Below are 25,600 nucleotides of genomic sequence, written 5' to 3'. Positions count from 1 at the left end.
TTCTTTAAGAACTTGATTATGCTGGCTACTTGAATGGTGTACGTAAAAGTTGGGATGGTACTCAATGCACTTGAAGTCAATTCTATTTTTGTCTAAACATCTTGATCCAGGAAAAAGGTCCGATCTCTCAGCCTTCCTTTCTGAAATCTAAATCCCTTAATTCCTTTTCCTTCTTCCATTCTTTCAAGTCAAATGTACCTTCGCGTAACTCCTCTTGTTCTCCGTTTCACACAAAGGTGAGCCCTTCAACTCTCTTCCCGACACTACCATCATCATTCAAAAGCTCAATCATGCAACGCCTGAGACAATATTTATCCGTCTGATAAGCCGCCAGCCGGTCAAGCTGTCTCTGCGACAACACTTCCCACGCCATTCCATCTATTGTATTTAATTCTCTCACGACAAGAGCAGGATATGTTCCCCACATCTTGATTTCGTAACCCGATACTCGAGCACGACGCATGACCAGCGGGGTGTGTGACTTCGTCAATTTCAAGACTCGACAGAGCGTGTCATGGTCTATCAGCGTTCCGTAGACAAAGCACCATTGTCTTTGGAAGAGGTCTTCAGGTTTGTCGGTCTCAGTGTAACGGTCGCAAGCTGTCAGGGTCCGTATTGACGTGGCTTCCGAAGCGTTCTGGGCGCGTGGTTTGCCCATCATCAGCGGCATGGGCCTGGTGCTCATGGTGGCGGTATGTAGGTGCTGCTCTCTGTGCGTAGGAGAGAAGGGAGGGGAGATGTTGATGTGCTGTATTTCTATTCACGGAGGGAGGGGGGAAGAGATGTGTGGTGGTAGCTATGTGATCAGATGTGTCCGAAGGCCTACACAGTTATTGCGTCAGCGGGAAAGTCTCGTCTAGTCAGTCAGTTGTTTAACTTAGCCAAAGCTCTCTAGCTCAGTCCAATAATGGGGTCATTCAATGGACCTTCAGGCATAAAAGAAGTAAACGCACTTTCACGTGATTTCAATGGTTAGTGGCGAGGCAGAGATGATTTGAATTGTTGACCGGCGCGATTTGTAGCTGAGCACAAAATATCAACAGCTAGATGTTGCTCCTTGAGTTCTTTGCATGGGGCTTGGCTTAAAGGTCAGCCAATAAGGAACAAATCTAATGTTGAAGAGGAACAAGATATCTTCTCATCAAGGTGAATCTCTAGGCAACAATCAAAAGTTACGTCGGTCCTAGAGCTAAGACTATTTAGGAAGAGTAGTTGAGTCCCCTAGGGCCTGGTGAAGTCCTTTTACATCTCTTAGAATTTCTTCTACCGTTCTGGTTTCATTATCATTTATTTCTAAAGCCCCTTATGCAGACAGACATTTCAAGTAGACGCCGACATGAATCTGACGGAAGATGTCTTCGGCCACCACTCTGACTACGAAAAGCACCAAGAACGTTTTTCCGATTACCTACGAGAGTGACTGATAGGCTCGGCCATGAATACGACGAGACAGATGCCTTCGGCGACTCCTCGCGGGGTTATGGCAAGAAGTGTTGACGATCTCGAGGTGGCGACCGGTATAGGGCTTGGGATGTCACGGGCTTACCCGGTCTGTTTTTGGACATGAGATCCTCCATGGAATATGGAATTCTGGTATCTTGAATTGGCGAAGGAAGCCGATGGCCATAATGGATAAAGCGCACTACAGCGCAGAAATCAAAATCATCTACCTCACTTTTCCCGACCCTGCCGGCAAAACAGTAGCTGTTGGGATGGCATTGATACTACGAGAGATCACGAAACCCCAAAACTATGGGATGCGGTTCATGAACGTCCCCAGCTGTATCGAGCCAAGGGCTTTTGGAGAGTGTGTCTATTGGGAGGTAAATGAATAACCATCGGTAGTATTATATATACAAGTGTAAGACAGATCATGAAGTACATGGTCAATAATGAGCCAAGCTATGACAAGCTGTCTATCATCGACATGAGATTAGAGTTTAAGGCATGATCATTTCTTAGACCTAGTTCATCGTCTGTATAAATCATGCCCCCACCAAGTTGCGCGAAATAATCATGAGCGTAATTGGGATCTGCGTGTAAGAGAGCATTGTCCGGGGTTATAATACTGGAAAACAAAGACAGACTCTTCATGTAGGCTGGAATACCACCTGACACAGGTAGGGTGTACCAGCTGCGGGGATCACTTTGTGACAGCGTAGCCTGATGTAATTCCAAGATTTCGCGACTGTCCCATAGACCTTCGCGTCTGTTTAGAGATTGTAGAAGAAGACACGCATGTCTCTGAATATCAAGGCAAGATGAAGCTGACACAACGAGCGATATTCCTGAAACGAGGACACCGTCTATGGAGAATGTTCTTCTTTGCCGTGAGATGATCGATTGGGCTATCACTTCGACTGAACTCAAATATGTTGCGCAGGCTTTGTCCACGAACGGCTGATCTTGTAATTGAACGCCGAGAACAATAAGCAATTGATTTTGGTGGAGTCGTAGATGCGTTAGGCGAGTTGAATCCTCCGCTTGTAAAAGGGAATGGCTCAGAGCCTTAGCTAACGGGTCGAATTGGGCATTCCAATGCTGAAGACGACTCCTAAGAGCACTCAATGCCATATTTTTAGATTCCTCGTGATGTGGCAACCTAGTTTCAGTTTGTGTGAATTCCAGTGTTAGAAGCAATTTAATATCCTGCATTGAGTCGATATCAACCTTTCTCATTGCCTGTTCTGCCTCAGCCAAGTCCCGGAATGGGCGTGATTGATCATAAGCGAAAACAGCCCAATTGAAAGAATCCCCTAGTGGGAGGGGCTGGTCTTCCATAAACACCGACACCTCCACACTGACACGGGCGAAGACATTCAGAAGCTCCCTTGCAAAGTTAGAATCATAGATGCCTGCGCGGATGTCGCTAGTTGCGAGGAGCTTCAAGCCGGCTTTCAGGTGTCGGATTGATTCGGCATATCGACCGGTCATGCTCTCGTAGCAGATAAACAATAGACAGCATACCATAATACTCTCGGGCGTTAAAGAATTATTAGTAGTGATGGAACTTATGGCGTCATTGTACAGCCTCAGAGCTGCACGGTCCAGTGGCGATGTGCCCTCGAGTTCACGGGTGATAAATCTCCGGTGGACTGCTCCGACAGCCGCGATGGATTTCGCCACGGCATCATTGGAGTGAGCCAAGGGCAACGCGAAGTGTGTCCAGAAAATCCTGTCGCCTGGAGCTTCTGCCAATTCTGCACAGGTGCAAGTTCGGAAATGGTGGAAGAATTGGGCCTCGGAAGCCGAGCGGTAGATCGGGTCGTCTAGACTGGCCCCGATGTATGTGGATGGGACACTGTACGGAGTAGATTGAGCGGGAACATGCGGATAGCCATCACAGACGACCTTATCTGCTTGGCACCGGTGACAGGTCGGTCTCCTTTCGTCGCACTTCTTGTGGCGCATCCTGGAACAAGGCAGTCAGTTTTGAGCCACGTGGATCTGCATAATCTGACGCTACGGAGTATATGGGAGTCCTACTTGCTGCAGGTGATGACAAAGGAAAATAATTAGCTCCAATTCACCGGGTAGATAGAATCGACATACCAGGTCAGACATCCTGTGCGGACCTTGTGGCTGAAGGCTCGGGAGTAAACGGGTTTTCTGGGACGATCTCCCTGGTGCACTGTTTTGCCCGAACCCATCTCATTATCGTCCTGCAGGCACCAACGTAAAGAGGGGATAGAGAGGGTGCTTGAATGCAGGAATTAGCCAATGAGTGTCCGTCTCTAAGGAGGTTGACGAAAGATGGGGAAAAAATTAACGGCCGACGGGAGGATCCCAGGAGTTTAAAACGATCTGCCAAGAAGCCTATACGCTGCGGCCAATCATATGCACGCAGACCATCTTGGCGTCTGATAGCATCTCTTGGGTCTGAGGATACTATACAATATGTATTTGATCAAGAACAATGGTCGAATCTATAAATTCGCAGGATTTGCCCTCATGGAATCCATTAAACTACCATCACAACTGGCTTCACCAACTCAAAGAGAATTGGCCCTTTCGTGGTTACTTCATTCCCTTGACCATGCAAACTCACAGTGTCTTGTTAGGTGAGGATACCATCTTACTTGCCATATGATCAAAATTGACCTTATAAAAAATGAAGGCTTTCTGCTCTTTCGTGCTGCGTTTGCCGGACAGAGCAGTCTACGCGCCGACATACGGGCAGACACAAACCGAGATGGCACCGTGGATTTGACCGGTCACTCGGATGTTATTGGGAAGCAGAAATGGACTGAGTCACACGGTGCTCTCTTCCTGCCCAACATCGGGGACACCGACAGGCGATGCTCCAAGAAAGCACTCAGTGGCCCACCCCTTTCCAACGAGGAGCTGGATCAGTGCAATGATGCCTCGGACAACGTTCAGCGAGCCCCGTACCTCATGGCCCCTGTCCGGACAGTCCCAATTCCGGGCCTCCCTAGCGACGCCAAAGGATTCGTCTCTGTTGTTGAAAAGACAGCACAAGGCAAGGTCCGCGTCTTCCGCCCGGCTGAAAATGGATGGGCGTTCACAGACGCCAATCACGCTTTTACCAAGAAAGAGCTGGAGAAAGGATTGAAGCTAGGTGTCGATGGGCGTGATACGCGCCGTCCCAACGGCTGGGACGGCCACGCCACCCTTCGCTTTTCGATCCTAGGCAAGAATCTGAACTCGACGGATGAAGTGCATATGAGAGTCGCTCCGGTACTCACTCATCATCACCTGCAATCCGTCCAGCAGGTAATTGCCGTTGAGGGAAACACAACCGAAACACCGTGGCAAAAGAAATATACCGAAGACCTCTCAAACGCCGTTCATTCCGCTGGTCTCAATACCGACGTCTATCTCTTTAACCGCAGCGACGATATCTGGGCCCAGGATTGGATGGAACCCGGGTATGCCAGCATGCCTGGACCAAACGGCACCATCTCCATCCGGATCATGATCCGCACGCCTCAAGACGAGCGTGTTGCTGGTCGCCAGCTGTTCGAGTACTACCGTAAAGCTGGAGTAGGAGCAGTTCAGCATCTAGGCGGCGCACGCGACGAGATCAACTCGGGAGGTAATATCGAAGCCGTACCTCCACACACCAACGGAAGGTCATGGCCAGCTGGACGCATTATTCTCGGCAATCACGGTAAACAGAAGCATCATCTTCTTCCGTACTTCCAGGCACAGGAGACGCAGGACCCTATTCTTCTTGATACCGACTGGCTTGTTATTGGCCATGTGGACGAATTTCTTCAATTCCTGCCGGCTGACAATGAGCGCGGCTGGGTCGTAGTCGTCGACGACCCTCGGGCAGGAATTGAGTTCCTTAAGAGTCTCAAAGCAGCCGGTCATGGAAATATCCCGTCCATTTCCCGGAAGAATGACACACAAATCCCACCAAGCAATTGCGATGAGGGACCCGGCTGCGACGCGATCCCAGTTACACCCATGACTATCGCACAGGCCCTGAACGACAAGGAGCTCCTGCAAATCAATCACCAGTGCGCCGAGCGCATTGACGCCAACATCGAGATCCTCAAGAAAGAGGTCGGTCTGACCGATAAAGATTTCATCCACATCCCTTCGCTGTTCAAGCAAAGCGAGTGGGGTGCTAGTGACGAAGATTCTCAATCTCTCAAAGTCGCTTCCTTCTTCCCAGGGGTTATCAACAACCTCGTTCTCAGCGGATTCAACACCTGCATTGCGCCCAACCCGTGGGGTCCGTCTCCCAATGGCACCGATGTGCTTGCAGCAGCTATCCGCAAGAAGTACGCTGAGATAGGAATCAGCCTTGTCTTTGTTGACGACTGGAACACCCATCATAACTATGGCGGGGAGGTACATTGTGGCAGCAATACGGTCCGTGATATGTCACAGGCCTGGTGGCGCGACTGAGATAGCTAGTGGCATTCCAGTACTTGTGTTGTGTTGCTTCTGATGAACATAAATATCCTATCGCATACGTAGGTTCCTACATGCCAGTCTGTATAAATGCATTTAATCTAAAAGCATTAGATTAAAAAGTCTATGTCAAGAGAATAGGTTTCTTATAGAAGCCCTCTTATCAGAAAATATGTCATATAAGCCTAGACTTAAAATAAACAGCTAGCTAAGAAGGATAAAGTCATGAACCTCACTCTTTAAAATTACCCTGGTACCAGAAGCATCCAATTAAGACAGCGGCGCTTATATTAACTCACAATAAGTGACTGCGGACATGTTAGTTGGAAGATAGTGCTTGATTATGAACTCTGACATCCTATTTCGAGTGGCTACATACGCAAACCTCAGCTTAACTCTGAAACAGGAGACCAATAAATTCGTGCTTCAGAAACTAAATACCTGATGTTAATACCTGTGATATAATGTAAGCGGGATGGCTACTAATAGAGGGCGCAAGAGCCCCGGCGGATCAATGGCCACGGCTCTGTAGTCTGCTGTGGAACGAACACATTCTTGGTTCTCTATTGCAGGCCTGAGATTTCATGTGGCCTAGGGTCTACTCGCAGTCAACTCTTTCCAACAGTTGAATCAAAAATGGTTTCCTTGTCTCTCGATTTCGGCGAACTGTCGTGTCTCGGCTAGTTTTCAAAAAGCCCGACTCGCTCTAATTGATTGTTCGAAGTACTAAACTGGCAAAACTGGCAGTGACGCGTACAAGTGATACATAAGTCAGCTGGAGAATGGTTTTATTATGGGATGTATTCTCGAATCATTCATTTTCTTCCTGTCATTAATCGAGTCATCGAACCCCTACGTCACACATCTGGTCACCATGTCGTTTGCGGTCTCAAAATGCTTAGAACCCCGGATAGAAATTGATGAAAAGTAAATGAAGCAGTCGCATTGCCTATTAGTCGCAAATATATTACCGAACAGATTTTGTGCCCAAGTTGGGCATTGAATATATAGGGCGGCCATGGGCGTCAGTCCAGACTGAACCTATGACAAATTCTGATGCATGCAGCATAAACATACATAGGTGGTATGAAGAACATGGAACTTGCTTTTTCTCAGCTCGTCTCCACTGTCTTTCTTATATTTGGAGATCTTCCCTAGTTTTGCTCTCCTTTGTTTACTCTAGTGCCAAACTTATTAAGATACATTGTGCTTGCTTCTCCTTTGTTTCGAGATCAGACTCACTAATGAGCTTTCGATCTATATCGGTGCTTGCAATACAATTCTTGAGAAGCTCCCTCGAACTTACCCCCTCCTTCTCAATAGTTTGTGCCGGATTCGTCGTGCGATCTTGGTCTGGTCTCGTCGTGATCTCCGACAGTTGCACATCCGCAAGCCCAGAATACCAACAACGACCCGATCCGTCCTTTGCCTAATTACCTCGGAATTCTCTCTCCACTTCATCTCGGGGTCTCGTGAAATAAAGGCGAAACGGCAAAAATGAAAACCATCGGCATCATCGGCGGTCTGGCCTGGCCGAGCACCGTCGCCTACTACGAAGGCATCAACCGGTTGGTCGCAGACAAACTGGGGACTCTTCACAGCGCAAAGCTTATCCTAATCCAAACCGATTTCGACCAGCTCCTCCAGTGGCTCCTGGCTGATAAATGGGATAAAATTGGCGACGCTCTTTGTTCTCTCGCTCGCCGGCTAGAGGGTGCCGGAGCTGATTTCATCCTCGTCGCCTGTAACACAATGCACAGGGTTATGGCGCGAATTCAGGAGCAGATCCGCGTGCCGATTTGTCATATTGTTGATGCGGTGTCGGAGAAGATCAAGCCGATGGGTATCCGGAAGGTCGGGCTGCTGGGCAGTGTGGTGACGATGAGGGATGGATACTTTTCGGACAGGCTCGCGGAAGACCGGATTGAGTCTTTGATACCAGGTCCAGAAGACCAGGAATTCATTCTACAGGCACTGAAGACGGAACTCTCGGTAGATATCTATACGCCGGAGACAAGGGCGGTTTTCAGAGATATCATAGCTCGCCTAGTTACCCGTGGTGCCGAAGTGATTATTCTTGGATGTACCGAATTTGGGAAGTTGATCAAGCCGGAAGATAGTCCGGTGGTGATAATTGATACAGTTCCTGTGCATATAGAGCTTGCCGCGAAAATGGCCCTTTCCTGATCCAGTTGATGGCGTGTTTGTTCTTGAAAACCATCAAAGAAAGATGAACCCTACTTGGCAGAATGAAATTACAAGACAAAGTTCTTGGGATTCCCATATTCAGAATAAGAGCTCGGAGGGGGCGCAGTACATGTAAGAGGATAAACCAGTCCGAACGTGGTGGTTGTGGGAGCTATGTGATAGTAATAAATCTCTTGCTCTACTTATATTCATCACATGTGTTAAATTGTTTCCCTCGAGGGGCGCGACCGCTGGTGGTAGGGTAAGACTTTATGCCTTTCGAATCCATTTAATCGCATTCTGATGCAAAATTGTCTGGCTAGCAGCCTTGTGTGCTCTATGCGCTCCAATATGAGTTGTCCATCACCAAGAGAATTAGAGACAAGGTTCCCGGACCGTGAAACTCAGGAGCCATGCAACACCTGACAACACAAAGGAAGTAACTATTAAAGAAATTAGACCTGAGCGGTCATGAGTGTGTGACAAGATGCTTACTGTAGGTACCCTTCAGAGCTGCCACATAGCAGTTGACAACCATTTGCTGTAGATACCCGCGTAAATGGGCGATGTAATGAAGATCGGATATGGCACGTCGAATAATCTCTCTCGTATTAGTTGCAATCTGTACCAAGTGGTCGAAAGAAAAAGGAAAGCCCATACCTGGGGTGCGCCTGGCTCGTGTATGTGACGCCTCAACTGTCTGCGAAACTCGAAGCCTAAGATTGTATTGGTTCCAGTTATACTAACAGTCATGAAGAAGGTGTGCAGTAGGAAATATCCCCCGGTGACCGTAGGCATTTCTTCTAACTCCAGGAAGGACGTCATGAGAACGAATGCGGCGGTCGAGGAGATACCAGTGCCAACACCACCGGGAATCACGTAGAGGGATTCCCAAAAGCTCGTATGTCCGTTCCACCGTAACCAGAGCAGCATATACGTGGACGATGCTATGACGGTCCCCATAATAAGCAGAGTCTTATATCGTCCAGTCCACCGAGCAAAAAGACCCGCACAGAGACCACCGATCGCATTTCCTAGGACGGCGGGGACGAGATGCGCACCGGCCTCAACCGTAGATGCATGTTTGGTGACCTCGAAGTAGAGTGGCACGGAGAACATTATCCCAACCTGAGCCGCGATCTGCAACGAGCCAACGAGGTAGCTTGCAAGCACGTTTGGTCGTCGCAGCACACGAAGATCGAAGATTGGCTCCCTGGCAATATACATTTCTATGTAACCGAAGCTCGCCATTAGAATGACAGACGCGACGCTCAATGAGCATGACAGCCACGAGAGCCATGAAAATGATTTTCCACCTTGATCAACCAGCAGAACAGTAGCCGTGACTGCTGCCGTCAGTACTCCAGTGCCTAGGAAGTCGATGCGCTGGAATATGGAAGTTTTGAGGCCATTCCAAGTCATTGCTGGCAAGGGATGCGGTATTTTGAGTTTGAAAATAACAGGGAGTGCAGCAAGCCCGATTAAAGGAGCTTGGATTAGAAACAGCCTTCACGTATTGCGGATTAGAAAGAACGAAGCAACTTTTCTTTTGCCAGAGCTACATACCATCTCCATCCAATCGCGTCAGTGAGCCAACCACCTACAGGGCCGCCAGCACCGCGCCCCAACGTCATGGCAACATTGATATACGCTCGCCACTGTGCCACATCTTTTGTAGGAATGATATCTAGAGTATGAGTTTAGTAGGGTTAGACATGTAATCAATGCCCTGAATTTCGTCCTCACCGAGAATAATAACGGATCCCATCACCATCGTCCCAGCCCCTCCCACGCCACTGATAGCGCGGCCCAAAATGACCACCCACATCGCAGGTGCGGTACCACTATGTAAACGGCCATGTCAGATATCCCATAGATTGTCCACCGATCTGAAGAGTAAGCCCACCATATAATACAACCAAAAGTCAGGAAAAAATAAGCCGTCAGCAGGAGGGGTGTCCGACCAAGAATGTCACTCAATTTAGCATACTGTTTGGAAATGCTCTGATCAGCCCCTGAATCAATTGGCATTGTTGTCGACACTCACCATTGGCAACGTCGAGCATACACCGAGTGTGTACGCCGTGGAGAGCCAGTTGGCATCCTGTAGGCTATTGAACTCGGAGGAAATCTGGCCGGTAGACGCCATTACCAAGGTCGCATCCGCATTCGAGATGAACTCTCCTACAAATCCACGGTAACTTTAGCAAGGCCTGCAGGATGGGGTGCAGGCGCATTCTAAATGGCAGAAAATTGCCTACCGAGCAAGAGAACTGCGACGATACTCCCTACATCTTGGTGTGTCTTTTGATCTTTTGGGGGACTCGTAAATCGTTCGCCTTCTTCGTCGAGGTCCCTGCTGACAGCCGGCGGTGCACGCTTGTTACCGTGAATTGCACCGTATGAACGGGCTTCGTCAGTAAGGTCCAGATAGGCCGATTCCTGTACCTCTGCACGAGCAAGCATAGTAATTCGGTGGATGTACCTTGCGGTACTGAAGATTCCTAACTGTCTGTTTGACTCCAGAGGCCTGTCGGGATGTGAGATAAAAGTGCAGAGCAAAAGGATCGCAGAGACAAGGATATGGTCAGAGATACGGCCTGAAAGCGCTATTTGCGTTGGTTGGTATGTCAGAACTCTGTATTAATTGCCACAGTTCTGGTATAAGGCTATGTAAAAATGTTTCACGCCTGGGGATTCCTCATGGCCCTCACATGACCTGAAGCCTATCTGGTGTTCACACGTATTTGATTCTCACCAAGGATCTAAAACCAAAGAATGCATAAGCTACCTCTATATTCAATAATGCCGGATGATATTTGTATAGAGAAGGGAAGAAAAAAAGAAGTGATATTTGCTTTTCAAGGGTGGTGAAAAAGCGTATGATTGATCCGTAATGAGTTTCATCAAGTCAGTCAGCGGATGATAACTGGAAACACGTAAAGATCTCTTCAATTCCAGAATAGGGTTATGATAGGAGCTTTTGCCGAGCTGACCTTGGTGGCATACTGTAATAACAAATAGAAACCTGCATAAGCGGGCAGTAACAATAGACCCGTGGCAAGTGATCCTTGTGCCGTATGTTCAGCAGTCAGCACTCCTTTTCACGGGCTGAATATTTCAGCTGAGACTGGCCAGATCTGCAGGAATTCCAAATTTTTTCATGGCTGCTCATTATCATAGGAGCGTTGCCTATTCCGTACTACACACCCGAAGAGCTCTTTACCTAAATTTATTCCGACTGTCTAGGTTTATTCAAATCGAGGGTTGGCTTTAAAAACATTGTATATAAGACAAGTCAATCTTTTATCTATCTCAGTAGGAAGTGAGCCTGTTTGACCTTTCTGATTTCAACTGTCTGGTTAGAAATGTGCTTGCTGCTGGTAATGTTTCACAAGACATCCACGCCCTTGTCAGCAGTCAGCACACAAACACCTGTGGCCTTCAGACACGTTCTCTGCACTACCAAGAAAACACCAGGACAAGTATCATATCATATTGCCGGTCTGAAACTTGGAAAAGACTGAAAGTCTGTCTGTACATGTTGCAGTCTTACTGATCAGTTGCGGACCGAGGGATCTATCAGCCACGGGGTCACAGGAGATAAATCGCATTCACGTCCACCCCAAACCCGAGGAACAAAACTTCTAGATCGACCATGGTAAGCAAGCAAGAAGATCGCCAGTTTTTAGCTACACTTTTACGAAAATGCTCTATTGCAGTGCAATACTCATTGACAGCAACGTACTTATATAATTATGATCCTAAATCTATCTCACGGGGGGGAAGAGATCTGAGAATATACAGTGACTTCAGTATCTACCCTCAGGGGTGCACGCAAGAATAACTACAAAGAGACATAAAAGCACTTAAGCATGTACATGGCTTAATTCCTTGCTTTGAGCCCTATCATGTTACTGTTAGAGCACCAGTGGCCCTATCGTTCAAGAATAATCCAATACTCGAAAAAGAATCATTCGACGCCCGACCTGGCATGGCTCCTCAACAATCTCAAAAGGACTTAGCCCGTATAAGGCCTGTTAGGCAAAGGTACCATTTAGAGGCAGACCGATGATTTTGGAAGACAAAGTGGCAAATATGACCTAAACGAGAAGTAACCAGTAACCTGCTTCGTACCTACGTGGTGTACTAGAACTTTCTGCTTTCCCAGGGTCCTTGAATGAGCCTAATCACACAAGTCTGACATTTCATCAGGTGTTGAGGCAAAGTGACATTTCTTTTAAAGCCGGCTCCAACTATATAGTGGGAATTGAAAGTATTCCTAAGGTTTTATATTATATCACACAGTCAATCGAAGATGATAAAGCATAAACTGTCGTGCTATCTCAGCCTGGCCCGTAACATCAAGGTCCCATAGCAATGCCATCCTCCTGCTCAATAGCTTCTTGAGGTCTTCTTCCCCGGTAACTGTATCCAGGCTCAGACTGAGTAGTTGTCCCATATCTCTGCTCGTTCTTACCACCCATTGACTCCTTGGCCTCCTCACCGTGTCATAGGCATGGAACGCAGATTTCACATGTTCTCGCTGGAGAACGTGCTGATCACCCATAAGTTCTGTGAGAATGTGAACATCCTCAATCGCCTGGCCCGCACCGGCACCTTGATGAGGCGTCGAAGCATGAGCAGCATCGCCTAAAATCGCCATGTTATCCCGAGCATATGTCGAGATTGGGGGATTATCAAACACAGCCCATTGAACTGGGTTGATAATATGCTTAGAAAGATCAAGCTTAGTATAAAAGCCCAAGTAGCGTCCCTTCCCCTCGTCAGTCAAAGAACTAACATACCTTCATGATTGACCGGACGGCATCCCCCATATGACCAAAATCCTGTTCCATTTCTTCCTTGCTGGTTGGATGAGCCCACGTATGATGATTCCAGCTATCACTCTCCCTGAAGAATCCCACGTTCACTTGTTTCGCATGCATGATCGGGTAGGTAACCACATAGCCACCCTTTCCCATGTACATGGTTGCAACACGAGCGCGGCGCTCGCCTACAGCTTCAACCATCGTGGCCATGTCCAGAACCGCCCGGTATGCGTACATGCCCGCATAACGCGGCTGAATCTGCTCTCCTGGCAGCATACACTGCCTAACCCGTGAGTGGATGCCGTCGCAACCGATCACGACATCAGCCATGGTCGAGGAGCCATCTTCAAAGTGTAACTTGGTCCCCTGGGCCATCTCTTCCATGTGGATCAGGTTCTTGCCCCATTGTACCTTTCCCCGAGGCATGCAATCAATCAAGGCGTCGAGGAAGTCGCCACAATACACTGATGTCTGTCCCAGGCTTTTCGCTCGGAGGTTGGTGAGAACTTTCCCGCGCATATCCGCGGTAGTCCAGACGAGCTCAAACCACGTCTGGCAGAAATGCTCATAGCCCGGGCTATCAGCGTGTGTGGTCACTAGGGCATCATAGGCCTTTCTGATGCTTGGGTCGATCAATGAAAGGGCACGGTGAGCAGCAGGGCTCATCGAAAGCCCAAAGCCGGTCCGTTTGAAACTCGGGGCTGCCTCATAGATCGTGACGGAAATATTGTGCCGGAGGAGGCCTAACGTCAAGGTTAGCCCACCCACTCCAGCCCCGATAATGGTCACGCTGAATTGTCGCTTTGGGGGGTCGATCGATTCCATTTGTCCTATCCTGGAACAGAGGCTCGGTGGTGTGGGAGCGAAATGATGGAGGCAGTTAAAGAGATATAAATCACATGCAGAGAATAGTCTCTTAGGGTGTAACAGAAAAATGCTCATTCTCTAACTAGGCCAGTTTACAACATACTACATCTTCAACTTCCGCGCTCCCCGTCCGGAGTCGCCCCAGTTCAACAAAAGGAATATCCCTAAAGAAGAAGGATGAAAAGATACTCCGAGCACGATGCCGATGCGCTAAAGAGTTCCAGTCCAGGTTCCCGTCATCCGTGATTCATAATAGAAACATGGCAAAACAGCATCCTGCATAAAATTACCTTTATAAGCTGCAGATGCCCCGACATGAAGAGGTTTTGATCTAAGCTGATTATCCAGTTGGTATTACCCAACGTATACCTGCTCCCTCATATCTGCATACTTACCTACGTGTCGCCGGATTGAATACGACGCCATATGAGCGAGACATTCGAAATATTCTCAAACTAGTGCCCGTGGTGGAAACTCATAGACAAGGAACTGGTGAAGAATTCTTTCCAGGACTGGCAGCAGACCTCGTAAGGGGTGCGATTACCCATGGCTTATCTACTCCAGTGGGTGTATCGTTTCTCGGATAATCACTGCTCCCTCTCTCCAAGAGTCTTGCATACAACGCAAGTTAACAACCATGACCAGCATTCAGTCCCAAAATATGCGTGCAGAGCACCCTCCTCAGCGACTCTTTCTGGTCACCTATCCGCGAACCGCATCCAATTTGCTTCTGAAGATCCTCGCACTGGACGAACAACCTGACACGTTGACCAACAAAAGTGGCGGTTACTACTTTCGACCGGCGTTTTTGAAGACTGGGATGACAGGAAAACCTCATAGACCGACGGGGCATCTGAGCCGAGACGAGGCCCACGACCTGCAACGTGTCTTCCAGGCATGTTTTGAGAAGCTAGAGCATGATTCAAATGCGGCGATTGATCAGGGCAAGCAGTACTTTGTCAAGGAACATGCCCTCTGGCTCTCCAACCCGACCAATATCAGCGCCGCGCTCGGCGAACAGAACGCCCACCCGGAATCGTCATTTCGAGTTCAGCAGAACTTCTCTTCGACCTCAACTTGGTCTCCGAAGAATCAAACCGTTCTGCCCGATGAGGCGTTACGAAAGTGGTGCCTCGTCTTTCTAATCCGGCATCCAGCCCTGGCATTTCCATCTTACTATCGAGCTGTTCTGGACCTTCGTGATGAGGGATATTTGCACGAGTCGGAGGTCCAGCCACATCTGCAAGCAAACATGACACTTCAATGGACCCGGTCACTCTACGATTGGTCCTGCGAGCAGGGGTCTGCACCGCTGGTGCTGGATGCAGATGATGTCATCTCCGATTATGCAGTGGTGGTCAGACTTTGCGAGATGACTGGGCTGAGGGCGTCTCGGCTGAGGCTTACTTGGAACTCTGTTTCTGAGGAAGATGAGGGAGAATGTTCATTGGAAATTGATACGAAGAGGTCTCTGGGCGCTATTATGGAAAAGACGTTGTCGGGGTCGACGGGGGTGGTGGAAGGGAAATGCAGCGTTGGGATTGACATTGCGATCGAGTCTGAGAAGTGGAAGCGAGACTTTGGCCAGGAGGTCGGCGAGAGTTTGGAGAGATCTGTCAGGACCGCGATGCCAGATTATGAATATCTTAGGGCAAGGAGAATAGTTAGCAAGACAATCTAGGAGTATATTATTGCTACAGGAGGCCAAATCCGTTGTGAGGATCCTTTATGATGAAGAACAATGTGCTACTACTGCCGTCTCCGAACGCAGATTCACAAAAGAGGAGAGGCGTAAACATTGAAATATGTCACATACCTATCCAGCTGATTCATAAATTGTCGCTAATGGCGTCAAGCTGATCATGTTGAGGCGTTGAAGTTCTAGGAGTTCCTGGTAGACTCGCCATCGCTTCCAGGTGGGAAAAAAATTCAAAACACCATCAAACCGCATTATGGAGGCCCTTGGAAGTCACCAGCTTCGGGAGAACTTCCGGATGCTAGGCAATGTCATCAACGACATAAAAGGAAAGGTTTGTGCCCCGGGTCCCCATTATGCTATCGACTGAAAGCAGATACAAATAGAGTTGATTCTGATGAATGAATTAGCTCTGGGGGTATGATGTCAAAGGTCTCAATGCCAGAGTGAATAATCGTTTGAAGGAAAAAGACCTCAGCGGAGCCTTCAATATTGTGCGCGCCGTGAGTAATTGGCGCACTTTAAATGTGAAAATAGAAGCTAATACAGTGGACAGGGTATTTCCGTGTTTAACTACTTGAACATGCCGAATGTCTGGAAACGATACAAGCAAACGAACATTCTGGTTCGTCAAGAACTGGAACGTATACAGAAAGCATACAAGGCAGCCAGCTCAAAGGATGCGAAGCTGCTAGAATGCTGGGATCTATTTCTCTATGAACGCATGAAAGGGATGACAAGAGAACCGCGTCAGTTTGTGGAGGATTATCTGACCAAGTTCAAGGAGGAATGGGTCGAGAGCAAATGGCCAGGTGACAAAGATTGGCTAGCACAGTTACAACAGGTGCAAAGCTTTGTGAAAGAGATGAAGAAACAATTGAACAAGATCCAAATTAGCTTGGACGATTTGTTCTAATTCGTCTGGGTACATCCATCGTGCTACCAGGGCTTATGAGATCAGTGGACTCGAAATCTAGAAATAAGCTTATTTATTAAATATTGCTACTGTGTAAAAGAAGGTATCAAAGATCATGTACTTGTTCAACTCCAAAAGCATGACGACCTTGCGATAGACTTATATGCAGTAGCTTTTGACACCTGGGTACCAAGCTAAAGGCGCCCAGTGAGCTAGATCTTGTCATATGGCTGAACGAGACAAATGTGAGATAGTTTCATGGACAGACTTCCAGACCCTATCAGAAAGCTTAGGCGTAGTAGAGAACAACAAAACTATGCCATACTATGCCTGGTTCAGACCAGGGCGGCTGTTCTTCACTCGGTTTACTAAGTTTGCCTACTTGATGATTGATGATCATGCCATTCAGTCTATTCTGGCGAGTCCAGAGTCTTGCCTGGAAACTGAAAGCTGGATCGCGGAGAAGCTTGGATATGTGATCCTGATTGATCGCCCTTTTCCTGATAAGGGGGGAATCAGGTGCGAGCCTTATAATGTGGGTTGGATGCGGTTGACGATTGGGGGGATTTGGATGCTTTCCTATTTTCATGAATCGGTAGACTTTGAAATTGTTTATCCGCATATCGGGAGGCCGGGTTTGATTCCTTATTTTGATGGTGATTGGAGTTGGGTAGAAGATGTGAATGGGCAGAAGGTGACAAATGTGGATCCTTCAGACGATGAGGAGGATGAGGATGAGGACGAGGAGAACGATGGTCAGGCTGAGGAAAACGGTTATCCTTTTCATGATATTTATGAATATCTCAAAGAAGGTGGCCACATTTGATTATGAATCCATCCAATGTGCACTGTCCCCTTTCCCTCTGGTAAATGCCCCATGGCACGGCTCCTTATGTTTTGGCTTTCTCACTAGCACCTTCCAAATAACAAGAATTACTGCCACGTCTACTACATGTATCAGTTCGTCCCCCCTGAATATATACCTGAAGAAAGCTGACCCACACGTTCCTTCTGAACTAGTATTCTCCATCAATCTATTTGGAACCAATGCCTTCACGGATATAGACATCGCAAGTCACGAATAGTTATCAATGAGTTCACTTATTGAGGTCATCATCTTTGAATATTATGTTGCAGTAACTACCAACGCCCTGGATTCGCTCTCATACAAAATCCTCCAAAAAGCAAAACCATAAAAGAGCCTAGATTCACTGGGGCTGGGCAGCGTGAGCCACTGTGTCGGCTTCAGCCCGGCACACAGCAATATGACTTTAAATTGTGGGTGCTATGACTGAGGACATTCAATGCCATGAGAAGACATAACTCTCGCCCTGGCCACCGCCGAGTTCATCCTGCAGTTTGAAACCCTTATCCTTTGACTTCTACCAGCACTATTTATGATTATATTGTGTATTCGTGGCTGCTAGTGACATTCGGCGCTTCGAATATGGCCGAAAGGCTCAGTGGGTTGACAAGAATTGATTAGTGGAATATCTATCAGCATAGTTAGTCTATAGCGGAGAGGCACATTGTATTCCTGTCGTAGGGCCTTGCTGTCTTTCACGGACTCCAGTATTCAAGCAGAGTAACTGGATAGATCAAATCAATAGCATACCTAGTCCCTTTGTAGGAATCTCAACACCATAATCACCCCGACAGAAAACAATGGAAGCACCAGAGAGCCGATCATAACAGGGAGCCGCGCAGCAGGACTACGTGTCTTCATCGGCTCCGAATCCTGAAACTCCCGGGTGAGAAGCTAATCAGATAGTAAAGAAATGGGGTTTGGGTCCAAACATACAGCATGTGACACAGTGCATCGGCCATCCGGCCGGGTACAGTCTCTCAAGCCCTCGATAGCCTGGATGGACAGCGCTGTGGAAAGTCCACGATTGCCGATCCGGAGTCTCTTAGACGCGTAGTGATAGATGGTGCCGAGTTCCCATCCGCCGTCTTCGAGATGCATCGACCGCAGGACCGCCACGCCGTCGTGGTCGTGGATCCCAACCGCCTGACACGTTATGATCCGCATTGCCAGGCTCATGGCGTCCACGGGGATGCCGATGCGCTCCCTGACTCGCTCACGAAGGAGATTGCGCAAATCGGTGTGCAGGAGCGGCATGTTTACGAGACGTCGGGTTAGCCGCTCGAAGAAGAACAAGGAATGCTTCCGGCATGGGGTAGAATGCTGTGCCGTTTATGTAGGCTCGCCGATGCAGCACTTGATGCACCCAGGACAGTGTTTGCTCTACTTCCTCGCCACGCCCGTAGTCGAGGAAGAGACCGAGCAAGTTACAGCACACCACCGGATCGACTCTGTTCTTGAAATCGCTGAAGAATGTCTCCGTGAAGACTATTAGTTCACTACACCGTTACTGACAATGACAGGACGTCCCTGTATAATGCAATCAGTGTCGCGGAATCGCAGAACCTCGTCCATCACCTCGTTTGCTATCACAGGGTCTGCATTCAGGACAGTAAGGGCCAGAGATGTTGTGTCCGCGTCGTCCGGGAACTTGGCCTGCGTGAGCAGCGGCGTCCCTATCCCGCTGTTAGACATTTTTGTACGGCAGGTATTGGATCGGTAGACTTTCTACGTACCGGTAAAGTAGTTCCACGTTGTCCGGTGAGGGTCCAGGTAGACAAGGCCTCTGTCGACATGATTAGCCGCATCGAATGCGGTGAGCAGAGGGGATCGCCTTTACTTATCACTCGAAAGTTCGAGAATCAACAACTGCGCAAAGTTCTCCTTCAACACGACGCCAGAATGGGCCATTGAATGAAGTTCGCCGGCATGACTGCGGAGGAATTGTTTCCCACGCTGGATTGGGTCGTCGAAAAGGTTCGACAGAGCCTCCTGTAACATAATGGCTTGATCACGAGGGAGATGGGATAACTCTTCATTTGCTCCAATACAGCGTTCCTTTCAGTGTAGTACCCTAGAAAAGAAAGAAGCCTTCTCACAAGATAGACATACTTTCATCCTAAACAAGCGCGTATCCTGCATCCACCGCGATGGTGGCCCCAGTCACGTAGGATGAGGCGTTAGACGACAGCCAAAGAGCGGCCTGGGCAACTTCGTCGGGCTGCGCCATCCTTCCGAGAACGTTAGTTCCGGCAGCCACCTCGCTCTCTATCAGCTTGAGTGCCTTCATTGTTGACATGGTCAGATATGTTGCCGTAGCTCCAGGAGCCAAAGCGTTGATCCGGATGCCGTGCTAGCCATTTTCCAACGCAGCGGTCTTCGTTAGTCCGACGAGCCCATGCTTTGCCGCGATATATGCAGCCATTCCGCAATGCGGACGGGCAGTGGTGGCCGAGGTCATGTTTACAATCATCCCGCCTCGTCCCTGTTGGAGCATCTGACGTAATTGCCACTTCATGCACAGAGCGACCCCCGTGAGATTGGTGGAGAGTAAGCGGTCCCAGGTCTGCTCGTCGAGGTCGCAGATCGGCGACGAGTCTGGCGCGAGCCCGGCGTTGTTGACGGCGATGTCCAGGCCGCCATACGTGATGACAGTGTTGTGAATTAGCGCCTGCACGCTTTCTGAACGGGTGACATCTGCGTGGATGAACTGGGCGTCGTGCCCGGCTCGTCGAATCTCGCAGGCGCTGGAGTCTCCAGTCGTTTCGTTGACGTCGGCCACTATTGTTCGTGCGCCTGCCTGTGTCAGACATGCTGCAACTGCTTTGCCTATGCCTGAGCCGGCGCCAGTGACAAGTGCGATCTTGCCATGCAGAGCGAATGGCTTGGGGATGGACATGTTGCGGATGTGCGCTAGTGAGTATGATCGTTTGGAAGCAGAGGATAGCAGGCTTGCGTTATATGCTTTGTGGGTACCAGTCGCCGATCCTTGTTGAAACCTTGGTTCGCTAAGCTTCCTTGCAGCTCGAACAATTGGCGCTAGAGCGATGGTCTTCGCCCGATGTAAACAGATCGGGCAAAGGGGTGAGATATTTTAGCAACCGAGTAGAAAATGCCATATAAGGGTACTTAGAAGCGTCCATACCTCTCTTGTCTGTTTGCTGCCAGTTGATTTATCGCCAATACTAGTCTGCCCTACTACGAGTTGTGCTCCTGCTAGCTGCCTGTCCAATGCGCGAGGCCAGTGCGTTGACCGCCAACAACCTCCCTAGCTGCCTGACAGACAATACCGTCTAGCAAGAAGTAAGAGATCCTCCGCCAAATGGCTATAATCAGTACCTCTCCTATCGGGGAATTGGCGGTCAGGGGAATTCACTCATAGTAGTCTCCATCTGTAGTAACAAGATTTCCTTATTATCAGGATCAGCTCCGCCATCAGATACCTACCAGTCATGGCCTCCCTCTTCGTAATGAATGTCTCTTACTTCCTGCGCCTTCTATTATATCTATATCTATAGCTTAGGCCTAGTCTATGCCTTGCTCAAGGCCCTCTTATACTCCGTCACTTCGGAATCCTCCACAAGTCCCCCAAGCATCAGCTATAGCAAGCATAAGACTAGCACCTGCCATACAGGCCAATCCTTAGCCTTCAACTCGGCCCCCGCACAATTATCAGGTTGGGGAGTCTAGAAGTAGCTAAAGAGTCTTCCGGAAAACAAGAACATATACACGTAAGTTAACTGGCGTCGGCGTCTGCTGGGGGTGCTCTAACAGACGACATAACCACGGCATTACTCCCTTAAACACCTATATCTTCGACCCGGAGCGTAGATCTGCCGCTGTATACCTTCGGGATGGGCGGTAACTGTGTCCTGGATAGAATCCCGTCCGCACCACATTCCACACTATGTCTCTTGCCTTATCTAGGATTTGCAATTTAACTCCCAGGCTAGCAACCTCTCGCAAGGCCTCGTTCGGGACAGTTAAATATATAATTGCGCATTATTCATTTCTGTGTGCAACTCCAAGACGACACGGGATCGAGTATCGTGGTGGCTTGGTGCCTTCAAATGCACCACAGTGGCGACTGGGAGACCAAGTGCATGTTGAGAACGATCATCGATAATAATCGAATAGTAAAGTTCTGGTCGGCTTTCCCAAACATGTAATTATGCGATGCCAGGTGAGCCAGATGAGCCGTATGATTCTTCTAATCTCAATATGGCAAGTAAGAGTGGCGGGTGGACGATGAGTTTGATGGAGCATGTTAATGTGAAATATTAGGCCTTGTGGAAACCTTAAAAGCCTTGCCAACTTGCCAAGCAGAGAGAAATTCTCGAATCAGATAGATGGGCAGGATGTCAAGCGTGTTCAGAACTAGACAGATAAAATATATAACCTAAACGAGGGATTTGGGATCCTATGTGACCCCCACCACGAACAGCGGTTCGGGTTATATAGATTGGCACAAGGTTCAAATACCGGAAGCGTGAACAAGAGGCCGTTCAATTCATTAACCACTGCCACTGCCTCAGGTCTATTACAGTCAAGGGTCGGTCTTCCAGAATGATGGGATATGGCCCTTGTTCAGAGCTTCGTCCTTCCTATACAGCGGATTAAATTGGGGGGGGGGGTCTATTCTTTTTTTGGAACAACGGGATTGACATGTAGAGAAAATGTCCACATTCCTAGCTTTGAACCTTGATTAGAGGTTGAGAAAAAGAAAAACAAAAACATACAACAGCCGGGATTCGCTGGTGGTCACCCACCCAACTACTAACCAGCCGGCGTGAGGCTTAAGTACGGCTGAGCGGACGGGAAGCCCTGTTCTCCTCACCCTGTGGTCGTATGTACCAATATAAATCCAGCATAGCGTGATATTCAAAGGGGATTATAAAGTCTGCAATAATTAGCTCGAAATTTTAGTAAATGCGTAAGCTGAGAAGGAAGGACAGATTTTGGGGATTCTTGGTTCGATATATTTTTTTAAGGCTCAAGTACGGTCAGCAGTCCAGTCATGGCATCTATAATTGCTTGCCCCATCTATTCCCTTGGCCTCGTGCCTGAATATCAAGATATCTAGGCAGAAATGGCACCTAGGCCCGCGGTATTCAAGGTCCAGCATATTAGTTAACTGTAGGGGTTAATTTACAGAAGGATTGCGTATTCTCATACTCGTGAAAATTGTTCAGATAGACGAAAATGAATTTCATAGAAATGAATACAGGCATTGGATGACAACAGGATGTAGGAATGGTTATAACGCTCGATTTGGATTCCCTTCCTGCTGGTGGTGATGTCCTAGTGGAAATCCCAATTCAAAGTCTGGCTCCCCAACAAAAGGATTAGGCCACAGGAATGCATCCTTCGGTCGAGGAGCGTCTTCCCACCCTTTTAGCTCTCTCGATTTGGTCCACTCTACCAGTGAGTTGAAATCCCGACATTGACGATTGATTTTGAAGTCTGGCCACGGTGCTTGCTGACCCTCGACATACGTGAAGGCCAACACCGTGGGGTCTGAATTGCAGAGAAGGAACTGTAGGAGCATGTCGACGCAGTGGCCGAGGTGGATCCAACCTTTAGTGGTTTCGTTCCATTCTCTCTTGCGATGGTGGCTATGTTCTGGATGATACCCTGGGTAGTCGGCAAAAGCTTTCTGTCGGATGGAGTCGAGACAGTGAATTTGCTGCCATTTCCTTGTCAGTTTACCGGATACTTTGGAGGGGCGAGGGGTTACAGCATACATGCGATACGTCCAGTTTTCCGACATAAATATCCTCATCGAGCCCGTAGTGCTCGCGATCATACCGAGCCGCGGCTTCTGGGTCTTTGCCCAGTTTGATGATCTCATCCCGGGTGAGCCCAAAGAGAGGAGTGAGGTTGTATTTGAGCCACTCGGCATCATTCTCCTCGCTCGGTTCTTGGCGAGCGACGGAGGGGTTGGGTGGGGAGAGCAACGTTCCGTTTATCCTGGTGGTGTACTGGGGGATTTCTACTTCGTCAATGATTGGCGCTGCCAAGTCAGTGACTCTGTAAGACAGGCTAGGGTCATGGTCAACTTACACCGATGACTATAACCCCGTGTTCACAACTATAGCACACGGTGTGGCTGGCTTCAAACGTGACAGTGCCGATGCTGGCACTGCTGCTGAGAAGGCCGATGAATAGAATGTGCTCCTCTACACAAATCATTGAATGGGTGAAAATCCATATCCCTGGAACACCGATGACGACAATTACTTTTTCAATGCTGGGCCTATCGGCTTGAGACAGATGATCATCAGCCATAGTCAGAACGACGGGGTGATAATGACGAAGAAGAAGACGAAGGCGGTTGTTCGGTTTCATGTTTATTCTGTTTGAGATTGGTTATTGTCAAATTTGCGCTTGGCTCTCCGCTCTTTTGAGCCCATCATAAATTGGTAATGGTACTTCTTATCTAAACGAATGTTGATTGGTTTGGTCTTGCGTTTGAATCTCTCGACTATTTCAGCACCAATCCTTCTGTTCTAAGTTCATTTCTACAAATGAACAGCGTAGTTTGTAGTCGATTAGTAGGAATTTGATATGGCTTCGAAGACGCAAGGGACTGGCTGTAAGTTGAACTTGACTTTTGAATTCTTTATGATAAACTCCATGATGGCTTCCTCTCAGTGTTTCGATGGATGGTATTAAATCCTGCACTTATAGATCATGCTATTGAGCTTTCTAACCGTAAAAGCAATCAACAGATCCCCTAGAGAGCAGCATCGATAAAATTCGTTTGTAACCCTTCGCAGAGCCAAGCTTAGTGTAGGAAGGTGCATCCTTTTTCCCGCTCAAGTACTCCGTAAGACGGTCCATACCTCGTTCCATTCCCTATGAGTCAGGAAGCTCCCAAATCTTCTGTCCATTATCCCATCCAAACCAGCCATTCCCTGACTCAAACACCCCCTGTCCACATGAGGCCATCTTCGTATATGCTTTACCTGTCCCCCAGATATCCGTATTCCCTGCGGCGGCCATCTCAATCATATGCATACAGTGGTCCACGTGTCCAATACCCCCGATGTACCCATCAATCCCGCTCTGATCCCGTAATAACATCGCCCGAGTGAGCCGCTTGTATGCGTACTTGCAATGTGTGGCGTGGTATGTCGCTGTGGTGTAGAGATACTCGAAGTCCCCTGTCCGGGCGTATTCCTCTGACACCATTTGTTGGCCTTCGCGGTCCAGCGACCATTTCCAATCGCTGGAGTTGAGAAAGTCTTCCATCATCTCGCCGTCGAAGCAGGCGGGTGGTACCCACGCGAAGGCAGATAGGTCGAATTTGCACCCTAGGCGGGCTGCATCGGATGGCGTCTCGCCGCATTCGAAGTGAAATGTCTGGCTATCCTTGTGTGGTATGTGCTTGGATATGGCTAAGGTTGCGGCGATGAGGGACAGAATCACAGCAAAAGAAGAAATAATTGTCACATTCCGAAGATTGAATCCTAGAGTCAACCGTTTTCTGTCGGGGGTATCAAGTTGTTCCAGATCGGGTTCGTCGAAGCTTTCCTTGTGCAGGGCGGTATAGGCTGCCATTGTTATGGTTGCGAAATTTGGCGATAGCAAGAGCTTTGTAGTAAGTAGGTAAATTTCAATCTGAATTGAAGGGTTGAGATAAAGTATTGAGTTTGTGTTCCAGGGAGCAAATCCCCCGCTCCCCCCATCCCCTTCTCTGGTCACAAGGGGTGTCGGTCAATATGCAAGGAAACCGTACACCCGGTCTTCTCAGGCTTGGCTTGCATCCTGCATGCATACTTCTGAATCATAAAGTATTGATAGGGCTGCGAGGGGTAAAGGTCGGTTGGGCGATCAAATCTTTTGAATTTTCTGAAATCTGTTTCCCCCACCCCTCGCGCCCAGGAAGATCTGGCTCATCATGGCATTAGTTACAACCCCCCTGTGTTAGACATGCTTTAGATGTGTTTATGTCTAAATGGATATCGTTGGACCTCTTTGGCTGTACCTGGTTTTGAGGTAATAAAATGACTTCAAATATTTAAAATCATCAGATGTTTCCTGTGTGCCTCCCTGTCACTGTCTCGAGTCACCACGTGATTCATAAAACCCTGGACAAACAACGTCAGAGCACGTCGTCAACCTTGCCTAAGATACAAGCATCAAATCTCTGGCTGTTGGGGTACTGATCTACATATTGAACCTGTTATAATACAATGATTCACTTTCTAGCTAGCCTTAAAGCTTGTTTCCTATCTCCCAGTTAGCAAAATGCCAGGAATAGTTAATAGTCAATAATTCAAAGAAATATATTTTTCCTATTGTAAAGAGGTTCTGCCTGCTCGTCCACAGAGGTCGAGGCAAGAGCT

The 25,600-nt window shown here is 48.3% G+C and overlaps 12 protein-coding genes across 12 annotated transcripts; 4 read left to right on the top strand and 8 right to left on the bottom strand.

The window, feature by feature from the left end:
- Nucleotides 1–94: 94 nt before the first annotated feature.
- On the bottom strand, nt 95–1,068 carry P170DRAFT_507996 (gamma-glutamylcyclotransferase family protein). The gene is made up of 2 exons (XM_024854525.1): nt 878–1,068; nt 95–822 (listed from the first exon to the last, which is right to left on the bottom strand). Exon 2 carries the CDS (start codon nt 683–685, stop codon nt 227–229), a length of 459 nt encoding a protein of 152 aa, XP_024708650.1. The 5' UTR covers nt 686–822; nt 878–1,068; the 3' UTR covers nt 95–226.
- An 834-nt stretch (nt 1,069–1,902) lies between these two features.
- On the bottom strand, nt 1,903–3,733 carry P170DRAFT_507995 (Zn(II)2Cys6 transcription factor; the record flags this gene model as incomplete). The annotated part of the gene is made up of 2 exons (XM_024854524.1): nt 3,553–3,733; nt 1,903–3,415 (listed from the first exon to the last, which is right to left on the bottom strand). The coding sequence occupies exons 1-2, from the start codon at nt 3,648–3,650 to the stop codon at nt 1,903–1,905; spliced, it is 1,611 nt and encodes a 536-aa protein (XP_024708649.1). The 5' UTR covers nt 3,651–3,733.
- Nucleotides 3,734–4,086: 353 nt separating this feature from the next.
- P170DRAFT_349062 (protein-arginine deiminase domain-containing protein) lies at nt 4,087–5,880 on the top strand (the record flags this gene model as incomplete). Its single annotated transcript, XM_024843716.1, has 4 exons — nt 4,087–4,318; nt 4,385–4,485; nt 4,552–5,317; nt 5,426–5,880. 4 exons carry the CDS (start codon nt 4,087–4,089, stop codon nt 5,878–5,880), a joined length of 1,554 nt encoding a protein of 517 aa, XP_024708648.1.
- Nucleotides 5,881–7,383: 1,503 nt separating this feature from the next.
- Nucleotides 7,384–8,073, top strand: P170DRAFT_473214 (aspartate/glutamate racemase family protein; the record flags this gene model as incomplete). Its single annotated transcript, XM_024853021.1, has 1 exon — nt 7,384–8,073. The coding sequence occupies one exon, from the start codon at nt 7,384–7,386 to the stop codon at nt 8,071–8,073; it is 690 nt and encodes a 229-aa protein (XP_024708647.1).
- Nucleotides 8,074–8,448: 375 nt separating this feature from the next.
- On the bottom strand, nt 8,449–10,539 carry P170DRAFT_473213 (efflux pump antibiotic resistance protein; the record flags this gene model as incomplete). The annotated part of the gene is made up of 8 exons (XM_024853020.1): nt 8,449–8,516; nt 8,569–8,674; nt 8,734–9,580; nt 9,640–9,760; nt 9,820–9,917; nt 9,980–10,062; nt 10,121–10,257; nt 10,335–10,539. 8 exons carry the CDS (start codon nt 10,537–10,539, stop codon nt 8,449–8,451), a joined length of 1,665 nt encoding a protein of 554 aa, XP_024708646.1.
- Nucleotides 10,540–12,373: 1,834 nt separating this feature from the next.
- On the bottom strand, nt 12,374–13,730 carry P170DRAFT_424094 (putative salicylate hydroxylase; the record flags this gene model as incomplete). The annotated part of the gene is made up of 2 exons (XM_024847547.1): nt 12,374–12,808; nt 12,882–13,730. 2 exons carry the CDS (start codon nt 13,728–13,730, stop codon nt 12,374–12,376), a joined length of 1,284 nt encoding a protein of 427 aa, XP_024708645.1.
- Nucleotides 13,731–14,433: 703 nt separating this feature from the next.
- On the top strand, nt 14,434–15,453 carry P170DRAFT_350779 (uncharacterized protein; the record flags this gene model as incomplete). The annotated part of the gene is made up of 1 exon (XM_024843822.1): nt 14,434–15,453. One exon carries the CDS (start codon nt 14,434–14,436, stop codon nt 15,451–15,453), a length of 1,020 nt encoding a protein of 339 aa, XP_024708644.1.
- A 271-nt stretch (nt 15,454–15,724) lies between these two features.
- Nucleotides 15,725–16,384, top strand: P170DRAFT_473210 (uncharacterized protein; the record flags this gene model as incomplete). Its single annotated transcript, XM_024853019.1, has 3 exons — nt 15,725–15,802; nt 15,879–15,971; nt 16,025–16,384. The coding sequence occupies 3 exons, from the start codon at nt 15,725–15,727 to the stop codon at nt 16,382–16,384; spliced, it is 531 nt and encodes a 176-aa protein (XP_024708643.1).
- A 1,838-nt stretch (nt 16,385–18,222) lies between these two features.
- On the bottom strand, nt 18,223–19,247 carry P170DRAFT_490446 (uncharacterized protein). Its single transcript, XM_024853997.1, has 4 exons — nt 19,090–19,247; nt 18,986–19,035; nt 18,771–18,925; nt 18,223–18,726 (listed from the first exon to the last, which is right to left on the bottom strand). Exons 1-4 carry the CDS (start codon nt 19,158–19,160, stop codon nt 18,466–18,468), a joined length of 537 nt encoding a protein of 178 aa, XP_024708642.1. The 5' UTR covers nt 19,161–19,247; the 3' UTR covers nt 18,223–18,465.
- Nucleotides 19,248–19,368: 121 nt separating this feature from the next.
- P170DRAFT_445112 (SDR family NAD(P)-dependent oxidoreductase) lies at nt 19,369–20,148 on the bottom strand (the record flags this gene model as incomplete). Its single annotated transcript, XM_024850680.1, has 2 exons — nt 19,369–19,602; nt 19,642–20,148. The coding sequence occupies 2 exons, from the start codon at nt 20,146–20,148 to the stop codon at nt 19,369–19,371; spliced, it is 741 nt and encodes a 246-aa protein (XP_024708641.1).
- A 2,358-nt stretch (nt 20,149–22,506) lies between these two features.
- Nucleotides 22,507–23,218, bottom strand: P170DRAFT_351640 (oxidase ustYa family protein; the record flags this gene model as incomplete). Its single annotated transcript, XM_024843882.1, has 2 exons — nt 22,507–22,935; nt 22,994–23,218. Coding segments are annotated over 2 exons (654 nt in total), but the record flags the coding sequence as incomplete, so codon positions are not given.
- Nucleotides 23,219–24,116: 898 nt separating this feature from the next.
- P170DRAFT_325644 (uncharacterized protein) lies at nt 24,117–24,701 on the bottom strand (the record flags this gene model as incomplete). Its single annotated transcript, XM_024843342.1, has 1 exon — nt 24,117–24,701. A coding segment is annotated over one exon (585 nt), but the record flags the coding sequence as incomplete, so codon positions are not given.
- Nucleotides 24,702–25,600: the final 899 nt, after the last annotated feature.

Source organism: Aspergillus steynii (genome assembly GCF_002849105.1).
Source record: "Aspergillus steynii IBT 23096 chromosome Unknown P170scaffold_2, whole genome shotgun sequence".
Lineage (NCBI taxonomy): Eukaryota > Fungi > Ascomycota > Eurotiomycetes > Eurotiales > Aspergillaceae > Aspergillus > Aspergillus steynii.
Note: the sequence above shows the minus strand (reverse complement) of the source record. Positions and strands in the feature narration are given on the sequence as shown.

Coding starts and splice junctions, on each gene's coding strand:
- P170DRAFT_490446 (XM_024853997.1), bottom strand. CDS start 19,160: ATGGCCCATTCTGGCGTCGTGTTGAAGGAGAACTTTGCGCAGTTGTTG. Junction 19,036..19,089: donor CTCGAACTTTCGAGTGATAA/GTAAAGGCGATC, acceptor TCATGTCGACAG/AGGCCTTGTCTACCTGGACC. Junction 18,727..18,770: donor GCATTATACAGGGACGTCCT/GTCATTGTCAGT, acceptor GTCTTCACGGAG/ACATTCTTCAGCGATTTCAA.
- P170DRAFT_507996 (XM_024854525.1), bottom strand. CDS start 685: ATGAGCACCAGGCCCATGCCGCTGATGATGGGCAAACCACGCGCCCAG.